Source organism: Ochotona curzoniae, unplaced genomic scaffold, assembly GCF_017591425.1.
Source record: "Ochotona curzoniae isolate NIBS_2020 unplaced genomic scaffold, NIBS_Ocur_1.0 contig_1302, whole genome shotgun sequence".
NCBI classification, from domain to species: domain Eukaryota; kingdom Metazoa; phylum Chordata; class Mammalia; order Lagomorpha; family Ochotonidae; genus Ochotona; species Ochotona curzoniae.
This window is the reverse complement of record NW_024465035.1, coordinates 2,812,504-2,828,358: the sequence shown is the minus strand read 5'-3', so window position 1 is coordinate 2,828,358 and position 15,855 is coordinate 2,812,504. Positions and strand designations below refer to the sequence as shown.

General features: G+C 45.1%; 1 protein-coding gene across 2 annotated transcripts in view; it reads left to right on the top strand.

The window, feature by feature from the left end:
• Positions 1 to 15,855, top strand: part of PPP2R3A (protein phosphatase 2 regulatory subunit B''alpha) — a 78,148-nt gene that overhangs the window by 43,050 nt on the left and 19,243 nt on the right. For both annotated transcript variants that reach the window (XM_041004616.1, XM_041004624.1), the window contains 3 exons: positions 1,989 to 2,091; positions 7,632 to 7,706; positions 14,150 to 14,236. In XM_041004616.1, the coding sequence (XP_040860550.1) occupies positions 1,989 to 2,091; positions 7,632 to 7,706; positions 14,150 to 14,236 (265 nt within the window). The remainder of the gene's footprint in view (positions 1 to 1,988; positions 2,092 to 7,631; positions 7,707 to 14,149; positions 14,237 to 15,855) is intronic.

Sequence of the window (15,855 nt, the reverse complement as noted above, 5' to 3'; positions counted from 1 at the left end):
CTTCACAGTTTGCTTTCCAGAGATTCTCACTGGGCACCTGTGTCCTTCCAAAACAGCCTGTGATAATATTTTTGTACTGTCTGTTCCACAGTAGTAAAGTGCTGGTGTCGTTCTCTCACTAGATTATAAACTCCTAACAGGGCATAAAAATGTACTGTATGGGGGAGTTTCAGAAAGTTCATGGAGGTTCCTGGCACGGTAGCCTAATGGCTAAAGTCCTCACTTTGCATGCACCAGGGTCCCATATGGATGCTGGTCCATATCCCGGCTACCCCACTTCCCATCCAGCTCCCTGCTGGTGGTATGGGAGAGCAGTCAAGGATGGCCCAAAGCTTTGTAACCCTGCATCCATGTGGCTCCTGGCTTCAGTTTGGCTCAGCTCCAGCCATTGAGGCCACTTGGGGAATGAACCAGTGGATGGAAGATCTTTGTCTCTCTTCCTCTCTATATCTCTTCCTCTTTATATCTGACTTTCCAATAAAGATAAACTAATTTTTGCTTTAAAAGTTCTAGAAAATACACATGATCTTGTAATTTCATTTTTCCATTAATTTCTGAAGACTCCTTTTGGTTAAGCTCCAGACATCTTCAAAATGAGACACAATATTTACTACATAGTATTCAGTGGTTAAAGAACAAAAACAAGGGCCCAGCATGGTATCCTAGTGGCTAAAGTCCTTGCTTTGCATGCGCCGGGATCCCAATGGCAGCCCCGCTTCCCATTCAGCTCCCTGCTTATGGCCTGGGAAAGCAGTCAAGGATGGCCCAAAGCCTTGGGACCCTGTACCCACATGGGAGACCCAGAAGAAGCTCCTGGATCCTGGCTTCAGATTGGCACAGCACCAGCCATTGTGGTCACTTAAGGAGTGAATCATTGGATGGAAGATCTTCCCCTCTGTCTCTTCCTCTCTGTATGTCTGACTTTGTAATAAAAATAAATAAATCTTTAAAAAAATTCAGAACATGATTAAATCATGGAGAATGGAGGCAGAGAAATCAATTTTTGAGTTGTGAGCCCAGATAACTCAACATGGTACCATCATTAGTAAAAATGTCCAGAAAAAGCATTAACTTCAGCATTAAGATTTTATATTTGGTTTTTAATATTTCTACCTTAGTACCTAAATTTTATCTCCTCATGGAGATAAAAGTCCAGCAAATAATTAGAGGCAAGAAATTCTCAAAACTTAGTATAATTAGTACAGTGTTTTTATTTAAAACCTATTCAAATTCTAGTTTCAAACACTCCTTATCAACTTGGCACTGAATATGTATGTTGTCGACCTGGGCATGCACTTGTCCCTCTGATGTGTCTCCTCAAGGCTCCGACCCCACATTTCCTGTGCTAGTCTGGGTGGACATTTTCTGTTACGTGTATCTCAGTACATACTTACCTACATTAATTTAGTTGACTCCGGTCTCAGTCTCAGAAGCAGTTTAAAAAGTAATGCATCACCTTATTTTTCAGCTCATATGTTCTTTCCACAAAATCAAGAGCAAGAAAAAATTCCTCTTTTAAATTTTTTAAGAGATTTACTCATTTGAAAGGCAGTGTTGCAGAGAAGGAAAGACAGATACTGTGGCGAGCGGAATGGAAGGGAGAGAGCTTCCAGCTACACTTCACTCCCCAAATGCTTACAACAGCCAAGGCTGGGCAAACCAAGCCAGGGGGCCAAAACTCCATCTGGATATCCTACGTGAGTGTTGAGAATCCAAGTACTGGGACAGTCTTCCACTAGCTTCCTGACTGCACTAGTAGGAAGCTCTCTGGGAAGTGGAGAAGCTGGGACCCGAGCTGTCACTCTAATAGTATGTTGGTATCCCAGGTAGTGGTTGAACGCACTTGTCAAAACACCCATCACTCCGTTTTCTTCATCTGTGAATAAAGAGCACCTAATGTAATGGCCTTCAGGTCCGACTGCAGACCAGTGTGGGTGTTGTGGTCTTGTTTCCCAGAGCAGCATGTCCTAAGCTGCTGTTTTTTGCAGGTTGCTGAATAACCATCATGATGACGCCTCTAAGTTCATCAACCTGCTGGCCAAGCCCAACTGCAGCTTCCTAGAACAGGAGGACTTCATCCCTTTACTTCAGGTAATTTGTACTTCCTTTTGAAATTGGGTCCTGCCTTTGTTGGGGTTTCAGAGAGGTTTTTTTTAATATATTTTTATTTTGAATTTTGAATTGTGTGATACAATTTCGTATAGACTGGGATTCCCCCCAAACTCCCACCCTCCAACAGATTTTCCCCATTTTACTACAATGGTGTAGTCCTTCATAAGGAATCATAATTCTATCAGTCTCTTTAAGTGTATCCCAACATTGGTGATACAGACAATGTCAGACAGTCCAGTATCCCATTGTCTACACAAGTCCAACAGTTTCATTGGGAATCCATCTTTCGTCTGGAACCAGGGATGCGTGCTGCATTGTACCCCCACATCTGGATATGGTAGACCCAAGTATTCCATCACTGTACATTTCCATAATTGAGAAGCCATGAAACAAGGTCAACAACTGGTATGAGTTAGAACAACAACCACAACAACAACAACATCCACAACAAATTACAGCACCATGAAAAAAACGCCACTGAGTAACCAACACACGGGTGACTAAAAGGAAACACAAAAGTCTCTTGGGAAAAATGGTGCCACTGTAGCATGTCAGTTGAGCTACACAGACTAAGGTCAGAATTCTAGAACAAAACTTTTCTAATTTGTCTTAGCAAATTAGCATTATTGAATAAATTCTAAGAGCAAGTCCTTAGTAGAAATTAGAACAGGCTCACTCAGCCTTTCCATGCCCGTTCACAGTCCCATCTGAAGCACTTTCAGAAATGTTAGAATTCAATAAAATCACTTGGATTCAGCTAGCACAGAACATCATAGAACACCTGGCAGGTGGCAGGAAAAGGCTATAAAGGTATCACAGCCACAACTTGGGGTCTAAGCAAACTTCTAAAATGCCTGGGTTCCTGATTTTTCAACCCAACAGTTAGTGGAATCAATATTAAAATAGGGGGGAAAAAACAGGGGTGGAGGGAAGAGGCTACCTAGGCTTGAATCCACCAAGATCCACAGACACAGCTGCTGCCGACTGTAAAGACAGTGAGAACAAGAAAAGCTAAGAGAAAAAAGAGACCAAGAATTGCAAAAGCACTCCAGTCTAGGAGTTATTTAAGAATGGTAGTCGCCAGTCCTGAGCTTCAGCCAAGATCAGTAATTTATATTATTAATGTAGATTCTGTCTTTACCAGAAAACTCACATGGAACATCTTTCACTGATGGAACCAAATAAATGAAACAATGATATATTTCTCTCATATATATATTTTATATAGTTCTTTCATTTTACTTTTTCTGGTTTTTGAAACTTTAAGCTCTGTGTGTTATAGTATTCAGCATATAGGAGAGCGGTTCAGCTGAGGAGGATCCCCAAACCTTGTCTGAGGCAATCCCAGACCTGACCGTTGTGTGTTTGCCAGTTTGGGGTCCGGCTCAGTCTGGCTCAGTCTGTCACCCATGACAGCCTACACACACTGGTAGTTGCAAGTGCTGTACTATCTCCAGCCCTGTCTCTTAGGTAAGCCAATGGATGCTGCAGTTCAGCCCGACCCTGCCCACCACATACTTGGCCCGCATGTTCGACAGTGGGAGTACAGCCTAGTCCCAGCATCTCCTAGCCTTGGTTCCGGTGTTGCCAGTAGGTGCAGCAGACTGGTCCAGTCTGTCCCACATCCCATTCAGCTCTCATATACATAGTGGGTGTTGAAACCTAGCTCAACTCAACCAATCCCACTAGCCAGCCCACACTCATGCCGGCAGGTGCCACCTGTCTGTCCAGGCCCACCCTTGCCCTGATTCTCATGCTCACCAGTTGCAGTTGCAGCCCATCAGCAAGGTGCCCACAATTTCCCTAGTGGGCCCAGTCCCAGATCTTGCACTCTCCGGTGGTTCTGCAGTCTTGCCTGGTATGACTTGCCCCCAGTCCCAGCACTTACCAGCAGATACTGCAGCAAAGCCCAACCAGTCTGCATTTACTCTGGCTCAGTCCTTCCCCTATGAATACAGTTGGTTGGCCCAGCCTGGCTCACTCCTAACCCAGCTCACATGGAAGCCAAGAGGTGTTGTAACCCTGCCTAGCCTTATCTGCCCCCGGTTCCAGTTCTGATGCTGGAGAAGTGGCCTAGTAAGAGAGCCCCCAGCGCCCCCCCTCTCCCGGGTTTGCACTCCTCCTCAGGGGTTTCACATGTGCTGGTGGGTGCTGTGGCCCAGTCTGGCATGGCTGGCCACATTTTGGCATTAACTGGCAAGTGCTGTAGCTTGGCCCAGCTTGGTCTGCCCCCAGTTCCAGCTTATGCTGGTGGCATATCTCATGCACACTAGTGCATGCATGACCTAGTCTGATAAGAGTCCACCTCCTGTCCTCGCAGGAACAGTGGGCTTGCCCAACTTGCTCATACCTGTTCTGGTTCTTGTTATTCGATGCTACAACCCAACTACACCTGGTTCACAACCAGACACAGTTCTCATGTGGTTCAAGTGGGTACCAAGAGCTAGTTCAGCCCATCCTATACCCACCCTGGCTGTCATGAGCACCAGTGAGTGCTGGAGTCTAGCCCAGTCTGGCACATCCTAGACCCAGTCCACACCCAATCCAAGGGACACTGAAGTCATGTCTAGCCCAGATCACCACCCCCATTCCGGCTCTCATGCTCACCATGGGAACCAGAACCCAGTCGGAACATCCCCAGCCAAGCCTGTTCCCAGCCACAGATTTTGCACATGCCAGTGGTTGTTCTGACCTAGCTTGGTGTAGCCCATCTGCCCTCTTGGCCTTTGCCATCAGATGCTGTGAGTGTGTGGCTTGTTTCTAGAGAGGGGTGGGTCAGGCATGGCCAGACCAACCTAGCTCACTGGCATGTGCAGGAGCCAGGCTGGAATGCAGGTCATGCCAGATTAGGCTATCACACCTGCTGGTTTACATGAGCCAGGGATGAGAGCAGTCTGGGCAGGGCTAGGCTGCCAGTGAGAGTTGGGGCTGGGGGTGGGCCAGGACAGGTCAGGCTGCAGCACCTGATGGCAAAGGCCAAGAAGGTGGATAGGCTATACCAAGCTGGTTTGTTCTCTCTTTCTCCACCCCACCCCCCGTATGTGTGTGTAGTGTATTTGTCCTCTGTAACTCTGCCTTTCAAATGCAAAGAATACAAAAATATATAGCACTCAAAGCAGTTCATAATGTCATACGTCCCAGGCATTTAGAACAAACAAGAAAAGACCTCTATGAGTGAGGAAAAATGAATCCATGAAAACTGATCCAATATGGAATCGCTGATAAAGCCTCCTCTTGCAATGCTGGCATGCCATATGGACAGCAGCTCGAGTCCTGGTTACTCCACTTCCAATCCAGTTCCCTACTGATGGCCTGGGAAAGTAGCAGGGGATAACCCGAGTGTTCAGACTTGGCTGAAGTCCTGGCCCTGGCCCTGGCCTGGCCTGGTGCTGCAGCCTCCTAGGGAGTGAAGCAGCAAATGGAAGCCTGTGTTCCTTACCCCTCTTCTTCGCCCCTCTTTTTTCTCTTCTCCCTTTTTCTTCCCCTCACTCTCCTCCACCTCTCTCTTTCTCTATATAACTCTGATTTTTCAAATAAATAAATCTTTCTAAAAATTTTTTATTGAAAACATTTTTTGAAGCAGTATTTTGTCAACATTCATTTCTGTTTTGATCATTGTGCTGTCCCCATTATGAGCGATGGAGTAAACGGTTTAGGAAATTCTCTGTAATATATTTTGCATCTGTACGTCTTTGTCCAGCTAAGAAGTTTAAGAAGGACCGGGTGTGATAGCCTAGTGGCTAAAGTCCTCACCTTGAATGTGCCAGGATCCTGTACGGGTGCCGGTTCGTGTCCCAGTGGTCCCACTTCCCATCCAGCTCCCTGCTTGTGGCCTGGGAAAGCAGTCGAGGACGACCCTTGCACCTAGGGACCCTGTACCCACATAAGAAGCTCCTGGCTTTGGCTTGGCTCAGCTCTGGCTATTGCCATCACTTGGGGAGTGATTCAGCAGATGGAAGATCTTCCTCTCTGTCTTTCCTCCTCTCTGTATATTTGAATTTCCAATAAAAATAAATCTTTTTTTAAAAAAGTTTAAGAAACAGTAAAGCCCATTGTTTTTAGACTCTGTTGGGAGCGAGGCTTAGCAAACTGCTGTGAAGAAACAAAGCAGAACAGCCAAGATCCAGTTACTGTTGCTCAGCTAGTTAACAGGCGACATCTGGGTTGGCCTGTGGTTTATAAATCAACAATGAGTATCTAACAGATACTCTATGCTCATCCACAGTGCTTCAATCCAGAAAATGAAAACGATCTTTTCAAGGTTTTAATGTGCTAATAGTCTTAGTAAGAATAAGATAGCAGGGCCCGGTGCAATGGCTTAGCAACTAAAGTCCTTGCCTTGAACACGCCGGGATCCCATATGAGCACCAACTTCCCATCCAGCTCCCTGCTTGTGGCCTGGGAATGCAGTCAAGGACGGCCCAAAGCCTTGGGACCCTGCACCTGCATGTGGGAGACCCGGAAGAGCTCTTGGCTCCCGGCTTCAGATTGGCTCAGCTCCAGCCGTTGCGGTCACTTGGGGAGTGAACCATCAGAAGGAAGATCTTCCTCTCTGTCTCTCCTCTCTGTATATCTGCCTTTCCAATTAAAAAAAAAAATAGCATGTTTTCGAATAAAACCCAAAATTGCAAAACAGATTTGACACACAATTATTTTTATTAAAAAAAGAATGGATATTAGCCAGTTCACTCATCATAGAAAAATTTCAGCCTACTTAGCTGTAAGGCTGTTTTTTTTGTTGTTTTTTTTTTTAATTCAGGGAAGTGGTCTTTTTTTTTTTTTAAAGATTTATTTTTATTATTTTTTTCATTGGAAAGGCGGATATACAGAGAGGAGAGACAGAGAGGAAGATCTTCCGTCCGATGATTCACTCCCCAAGTGAGCGCAACGGGCCGATCCGAAGCCAGGAGCCTCTTCCGGGTCTCCCACGCGGGTGCAGGGTCCCAAAGCTTTGGGCCGTCCTCCACTGCTTTCCCAGGCCACAGGCAGGGAGCTGGAAGGGAAGCAGGGCTGCCGGGATTAGAACCGGCGCCCATATGGGATCCCGGGCGTGCAAGGCGAGGACCTTTAACCACTTGCGCCACCGCGTCGGGCCCTGTAAGGCTGTTTTTTAACAAGAATTTCCATGTAACTAGATTAAGAAAAAGAATCACTCTCATAGATTTGTGTTCATCATTAATTCTAAATAAATATCACTTAGCAACCCCTACCAAAATCTGTTGGATTAATTTCCCTGAGATGCCTCAATATTTTAAAATTACAGTACATTCCTCTGAAACACTTGATTCACAAATCTCCAAGTATAGCTAAATCTAAAAATCTTAACTTTTTGTTGAAATATGCACGCAAAAAGGCATACTTAAACATACCTGTAATAAACTATGAGAAAGTATTAATTTTAGATGTATTATTCAGTATTCTAAAATAGCAAATTTGGTCCATTTATAACTTACTGGTAAATCCGATAGGCATACTTTGTTTCGGTTTGTCAATTTGGTTTTGCTTCCGGTCTGTTTCAGGATGTGGTAGATACACATCCCGGCCTGACGTTCCTGAGAGACGCCCCGGAATTCCACTCCCGCTACATCACCACGGTAGGCTGCAGGTCCTCGGCTTTAACGGCATTTCATGATGCACTTTTTTTCCAGTCACTATCTGGTATCCCAGCTTTTACAGATCTTTATGTGAAAGTTAAATGAACTATAATGATTATTTTATTAGGACAAAAGTAGAGAATCATTGGATTAATATTTACCTATGTGTTTCCTTTTTCTTATATGTCCATTGCTTAAAAGACATCTCGTATATACAGAATTGGGGAAATGACATTCCGTCTGGTCTGAAGTGGTATACCTTTTGCTATAATGGCTTTGATCGTTTCCGAGTAAGACTGAGAAAGGCTGGTCAGCATCCTGAATGAGAAGACACGTCTCCAGTGCCCTCATTTAGACCCAGAGTTGGTCCTGAGAAGTCGCTTGTTTGTGATCAGCTTTGCTTACATCCTGTAGCAGCTTGAGCCAGCAGGACCAGTTCTCTGCCTTTTCCCAGTTTCCCAGGCACAGCTGCCCCTGGTTAGACTCAGCCAGCTTGTTCCAACACAATCACCTTGGCCCCGTCCCGCTCGTTTCTTGCCCAGATGACTTCTCATTGGCTTCTCTGCTTATACCTTTGTGGGCCCTGTAGTCTGGTCTCCACCAGAGGGTTATCTTCCTCCCGTTGGATTGGATCATGTCACCGCTTTGCCCAACCCTGCAGTGCTTTCCCACCTCACATCCTTGCTGTCCCTTTCCGCTCCTGTACACCCAGTCCCCCCACCTGCCGCCCTGCTCTCTGCTTCACTTGCTGTCACTCCATCCTTGCTGTGCCTGAGAGACCAGCCCACCTCAGTGCTGTTTACCTCTCTCCTCCGCTGGGAACACTGTGGATTCCCTGTGTTGCTCCTTACTTGATGCAGACACGTGCTCGATACTGCCGGGTTAGAGGGACCTTGGCACAGCACTGACTGGATGACTTCCCACACTCCCTGCTACCTTAACACTTAGGGAAATGTAAACTTCTGTTTGTATATGTCCCTCTGTATAAAGTAGAAGCTTCATGAGAACAGGAACATTGTCTCATTTTCCGCTGATGTGTCCTTTAGTATCAACAACAGTGCCTGACACTGTAGGCATGCACTAAGATTGGAAACAATTGTGGACATATTTTAGCCCAGCCTTCTACCAATTCAGAAATGCCTTCTGCAAAGGAGCTCAGGGTGAGGTCCGCAGCTCGGGCTCCCGTCCTCCCCACAGCTACAGTTCCACTGTCTGTGGAGGCTCCGTGGCTGCACAGCTCGGGCTCCCGTCCTCCCCACAGCTACGGTTCCACTGTCTGTGGAGGCTCCGTGACTGCACAGCTCGGAGGCAGAGGCAAGGGCACTCACTTTGGACTGTTTTTCCCTCAACGAACTGAGTCCATTCTCCTTCCCCCAGGTGGGTGGCCGCTCTGCACTGCAGCCTCCTTGTGTTGAGGGCATTTGTAGGATGAGAAACAGCTGAGTAACACCACCAGAAGCCTGTGGGCAAAGACTGTTCATTACCCTGGCAGCTGATTTAAGACAGATGGCAAAATCACCACCACCCAGATAGGTCAGCACATACTCTTCCTTCCTTTCCAGAAGGAACTGGCAGTTGAGAAGCAGGTTAACAGGTAGCAGCAGGCCACGGCCCTGGAGCTTGTGGATTTCCCTGCTGTGTTGGAGAGGCCCCGCCCCAAACTCAGGGTTGACGTGACCTGTGAGTGTTTTACTAAGTAATGAAATTTTAAATACTTCTTTGTGACTGGTGCTGGCAGAAAGATATCCTGTGACTTTCTCGGATGGCACAGTAACGTGGTCATTATCAGAATCCAGCATTTCTGGCTAAAATGCCAGAAGTTTACTTGTGGGAAGCAAGGTGCTGCTGGTTCGTGAGATGACTCAGGTGTGGTGGAGATGGCTCATCATTGTTAACTTCTTTGCCTAAAAAAAAAAAAAAAATGGCTCTTTTGCTCTTGTCAGAGGAAGAAACTATGTTTATAAGATAAGCTAGTTACCAAATTCAGCAGCCGACCGTGAGGAAATCATTTCAGGGCCATGATAACCAAAGGGTAGATGAGCAGAGCCCAGGAGAAGCAGCCTCCAGCATGACATGGTGACCTGCGCTGGAGCAGCACTCCAATCATCCAGAGAAAGAAAGTCTGTGATTTCTGGGTCTTTAATCTACTGGCCAAGCCCTGTATGCAGGAACCATCATTTCCTCCCGTGCTGGTGGCACATATTTGTGAACCAAAGATTTCCGATTTGAGAGAATATGAGGAAGGAAATAATGGGCATTATTATCTAATAAATGACTACAGATCCCTTGGCAAAAGATTGTCAAATGTCATTTATCTTACTGGCAGTAATTAGTTATTCTAATTTTTACTGTTTTTATGCCTTTTGTGTTTTTAGAAAAATTTATCTAGAAATGGTGGAGCAGAATTTAAAAATAGCTACAATTAATATAGAGCCAGCAGCTACATACTTTTAACACTAGGTGGTGTCGTTGCCTTGGTAATCTAAAATGCTAAATTGGCAAATCTGAAAACCAACAGGCATGGTTATATATGGGATGGGAAGGTTGTATGTTTGTGGAGTTTGTGTAGGGTGTATTTGTAAGGATAAGGGGGGGTTATGGTAGTGTGTTGGTGTTGGGTTATGGAATTTTTAAGGTTTGGATAATGGATGGAGGGGGGAAGGGGGGGAAGATAATGAATGTGGAGGGGAGGAGGAGTAAATGGATGAGGAGGGGGTGAATTGGAAAAGGATTGGGGGAGGAGTTTTTGATGATGTGGTGTGGATATTTGGGAATGGGAAAATAAAATAAGGGTTTTATGTGAGGTTTGAGGGAGGAGTGGAGGAAATAGTGTGGGGGGGTGGTAAGGGGGGGGTGGGGTGTATGGTTTGGTTTGTAAGGAGAGGTGGGTAGGAGGGTGGGGGGGGGGGAGAGGGAGTGGTTAGTAGATGGAAGGGATTGGTTGTCTAGGTTTTTTTTGGTTGGAAAGTGAGGGATGTTAGTTATATGCATAGGAAAGGATGTGAGAAATGTTGGGGGTGGGGTGGAAGGGGGATGGTAGTGTAATTTAAATTTGATGAGAAAGGATTTGAAGGGGGGTTGTGGAAAGTATGGTGAAATTTGGTTGAGATGTTAGAAGGAGGGGAAGTTAAGGGAAAAGGGGGAGGGGGTAGTGGTGGGTGGTTAATATGGGTTTTGTAGAGAGATAGAGAAGAGAGAGAAGAGAGATGAGGAAGAGAAGATGATATATTAGATATATAGAGAGGGTGTTTTGTGTATATTTGTATTAAAAATATATGTTGTATGTTTAGGGGGTTTTTGGTGGGATTAGTTTTAGGGTTAAGTGTTGGGGGGGATTTTTGGTTGATTTTTGGATGTTGTTTTTTGTTTTGAATTTGGTTGTGTTTGTTTGGGGGGGGTGTTGGGTTTGTGTTGATGGTGTAATGTAATTTTAATATATGGAGTTTGGATTATATATTTTTTAAGTGGAGATAAAGCTTATGGGTGGTGGTGGTATGTTTGTTATTATTTTTATTGGAAAGGCAGATATACATAGAGAAGAGACAGAGAGGAAGATCTTCCGTCTGATGATTCACTCCTCAAGTGAGCGCAACGGTCGATGCTATGCTGATCCGAAGCCAGGAGCCTCTTCAGGGTCTCCCACGGGGGTGCAGGGTCCCAAAGCCTTGGGCCATCCTTGACTGCTTTCCCGGGCCACAGGCAGGCAGCTGGATGGGAAGCGGGGTCGCTGGGATTAGAACTGGCGCCCACATGGGATCCCGGGCGTGCAAGGCAAGGACTTTAACCACTGCGCCACCGCGCCGGGCCCAGAAACTCAACTTTGAAAATGAAGTTATAATTAAAACCATATAATCAGAGCATAGATTTATATCTTCAAAAAAATGTGATGCAATATGTATATATTGAAAATGACTCAACTTGAGAAAGGGTGCATAGGAATTATGATAAATTTCTTTAGATATTTGTTTAATTTGTTTGAAAGACAGTTACAAGAGAAAGATGAAGAGAGCTCTTTCCTTGCCTGGTTTACTCCCCACTTGGCTGCAAGGGCCACACTGGAGCAGGCCGAAGCCAGCAGCCTGGAGCTCCGTGCTCGTCTCCCACGTACGAGGCAGAGGCCGTGCATCGGCGTGTGCTGCTTCTCCCAGACCTGTTAGCGGGAACCAGCTTGCAAATGAAGCAGCCAGGACTTGAAGCAGAGCTCACAGGGTTCAAGTCCTGATGCCAGAGTTGCATGTGGCCACTTCAATTGCTGCAGTGCAAGCCCCCAAAAGTTTTATTCTGTTTATCCTCCATCTTTTTAATGTGAATGATTGCCAAACTAGAGCAGAGAATGCAGCGTGGACACATTCTCTGTCATCAAGAGCCACAGAGTCTGAGTAGCCAACAGAGAAATCAAGCCTGTTAATCTGGGCTTCGATTCAGTGCAGGAATCCTGCCAACTTCTGCCTAAGTACCTGTGGTGAAAGAGTCCTCACTGCTTCATAAAACCCCATTGCTTCATAGAATTAATTGTAGAAAACACTTCCTTGTAGTGGAGCATTTTGTATGAGGACATTCCTGACCCTTGGTTTGAATTCCGCCTTCTGGTGCCATGCAGAGCAAGCCAGCGTGACCTGCTAGGCAGCCGTCCAGGTCATGATCACATCTGTATTCTGCTGTTAAGTTTTTCCTTGAGATTACACATTGCTACGTTAGTGGTGTCTTTCATGGCCGTTGTGAATGGTTGCCATTCCGTCTTATATTCTCTGCACATTTTATGCTTCTTCTGTCTGTATGTCACAAACAAAAATCCCTCTGTGGAATACTTACCAGAGATCTTTCTTGGATTGACATTCACCTGATACTCCAAGCTCTGATTAGAGTTGTCCAGCCCAGCTAACTAGCCCATATTTCTGTATCACAGAGCTAACAAATCTCTGCTACATAGCTTACAAACCTCATTGTTTTGTCAAGTAGTTATTGACCGCCTGATACACGCAAAGCACCATATCAGATATTGGAATGGCGCCGAGAAAGGCTAGGTCCGTTGGAGTTCAGAGGTAATAGTAGATGCACGAGAACGTGGAATCCGACCACAGAGAAGACCGAGCAGAGAAGGAAGGAAGCCGGGCCTGCTCTGGGGCCTCTGCGGTGCCTGAGCTTGAGCCTGAAGGGTGAGGAGCTAGCACTGGCAGTAGGGAAGGGTGCTGACTGCTGGGCAGCAGAAATGGAACCTTCCTGTTGATGCTCGTTTTTTTTTGTTTTGTTTTGTTTTGTTTTTTCATTTGGTTTGAAAGTTGCCCCGTTTGTTGAAGAATACAGAAGCAGAATGGGGTCCACTCTTTAGAAGATGTCCACCTGTCTTCTCTTTCTTGTTCTTATACCAGAACAGTTTGGCCAAGTTCTTACGTGGTAAAACCACCAACAGTACAGGATTCTGTGTTATTTGACTATCAAAATAAAAGCCAAAGTACCCTCCCCCAAAAAAGGTGCTTAAATTGCTCTTCTCATCACTGCTTCTTGTTAGAGGAAGAAATGGCTAAAAGGCAGACTGAGTGGTTGAAAGTAACTAGTAACTTTGGTAACGAATGCTCTGTGGCCTTCTGCCTCCATGGTTGGAGCCTCTGCTTTGTTCTGGAATCGTCCCTTCCACCATCGCACACACTCCCAGCCATTTTCTCCTCTCATCTTAGGCTGGGTCTTCTCCAGAGCTTCGCTGCTATTAAACTCATTAAAGCAACAAAAGTGTCTTGGCCTAAAAGGTCAGAATATAATTTTTCTCAGAAGGGGGCCAGTCTTGTGGCACAGTGGGATAAGCTCCTGATTAGTATTCTGGCATCCCAAATGGGAATGCTAATTCAAGCCTCAGCTACTCCACACTTCAGTCCTGCTTCCTGTGAGTCCTGTGACGCCCAGAGCTTGGCTCCTGGCTCTTACCATTGTTGGCTTCTGGGTAATGAACCAGAGGGTACTGGACTCTTTCTCCTCCCGCCCCAGTCTTCCCCTCCCTCTCCTCTTTGCCTTCCAAATAAATAAATATTTCTTAAGAACCATCTTAAATATATTTGAATTTCCATAGTCTAGAAGACCTAGAGTCTTTCCAATTAAAAAGGCTGCAGTGGAAAGAGTACCTTCCTGACTCCTACCGCCCTGCCAGCACCGTCCTGCTCGGGTGCTGAACCAACCCGCCTCCCCAGTCGGCCAACAAGCGCATGGTGTGAGATGAGGCAGGTCAGAGGCAAGACTTGTGAGCAGACAGGTTTTTTTTCTCAGAAGCACAGAGGCAAATTTAAAATATATGAATTTTTAAATACAGTATTAATTTGTACTAGGAATCACAATCAATGTAATAAAAAAGCCGAAACTTAAATAGGTTCCACATATATTTGTAATATAGCCTTTGGTAAAGTTATTTGAGATATTTCATGTCTTTATTTGTGTTTTTCTCCTGTTGGAACCAGGTTATTCAGAGAATATTCTACACGGTCAACAGATCCTGGAGTGGAAAAATTACTTCAACAGAGATAAGAAAAAGCAACTTTTTGCAAGTATGTCTCTCATAAAGCTAAAAAGATCAATTTAAGTAATGTTCTTGTTGCATTTCTATAAAGCACTGTCACTCCTTTCAGTAATTAAGCATTTGACAAACACGAGATGGAGAAATAGAGAATGGGTGGGAGAAAACAGAGTAACCGGGGACCTCTGCCTGACGGTGCGTGCTGGGGCCAGGGAAGTGAGTAGATGGCCGTAGCTGATGGGGTCAGTTCCGCCGGCACAGCAAGACTCCGCACAAGGCCTGGCATGTGCTCTTGACCTGCAGGCTGTCAGTTTACCAAGTTCTATACTTATGTATAGAACCATATTATATTGATCATGCAATTAAATATTTCAGAGTTTAAGCCCATGATCTTGTAAAGATGGGTGTCCTTTTCATCGGGGCTTTGTTGGCGTGTATGATCTGTAATTTACTGCATCCTTTGCTATTTCTTCTGGGATGTTATTTGGATTAAGTTGTGGTTGTCATCTTGCTAATTCTTATTTACTAACAAACTGCATATTTCTGTCTGTAAAGATCTGATTTTCTAAGATATTAAAATACGTAATTGCCAAAAAAAAAAAAGAAAATAGAAGGGTTCACATTTGAAAGGGAAAAATGTTTTATTGTATTATTTTATTACATATATATATTTGAATTTTTGAATTATGTGGTACAATTTCGTATAGACTGGCATTTCCCCCCAAACTCCCACCCCCCAAAAATGTTTTATTTTAAATGAATTACACTGGGCCCGGCACGGTGGCACAAGTGGTTAAATGAATTACACTACCTGAAACTTAAGCTTCCTACAAAACTCTTTATAATAAAACTCTATTAATACTAAATGAAACTTAGGCTGAGTAATACAACTTTTTGCTCTGTTCTTCTCTATCATTATGTGAAACAAATAAAATAATGAAGACTTGGCAAATAAGCACATAGTGGTGGATTTACAAACGGTTTTTATTAAAATGAATAGTCACCATCACTGTGATTGTTGATATTTGTTGACACTGATGCCTGTTTGAGCTCAGTAGGAATCATGGGATGTGTCGACACTTTAAGAACAATGGTGAGAACCCAGCGCAGGGTTGCACACAACCACTGCGCAGGACACGCCCATCAGAGTGCTGGACTGAGTCCTGGAGACCCAGCTACTCTGCTTCCAGTCCAGCTTCCCGCTGATGCACTGGGGAAGACAGCAGAGGGTGCCCCCAGTGTTCGGGTTCCTAGACCCAGTTAGAATTAATGGTCTTCTGCGTTATGCGCCGGGATCCCATATGGGCACTGGTTCTAATCCTGGCAGCTCCACTTCCCATCCAGCTCCCTGCCTGTGGCCTGGGAAAGCAGTGGAGGACGGCCCAAAGCCTTGGGACCCTGCACCTAGGTGGAAGACCTAGAGGAAGTTCCTGGCTTCAGATCGGCACAGCTCCAGCCATTGCGCTCACTTGGGGAGTGAATCATCGGACGGAAGATCTTCCTCTCTGTCTCTTCTCCTCTGTATATCTGACTTTCCAATAAAAATAAATAAATCTTTTTAAAAAGAACAATAATAAAAAGACATGAGTTAGAAAAGAGTTCATATTATGCCAAGAATAATTCTGTTAAAACTGAAGCAAGAACAAACAT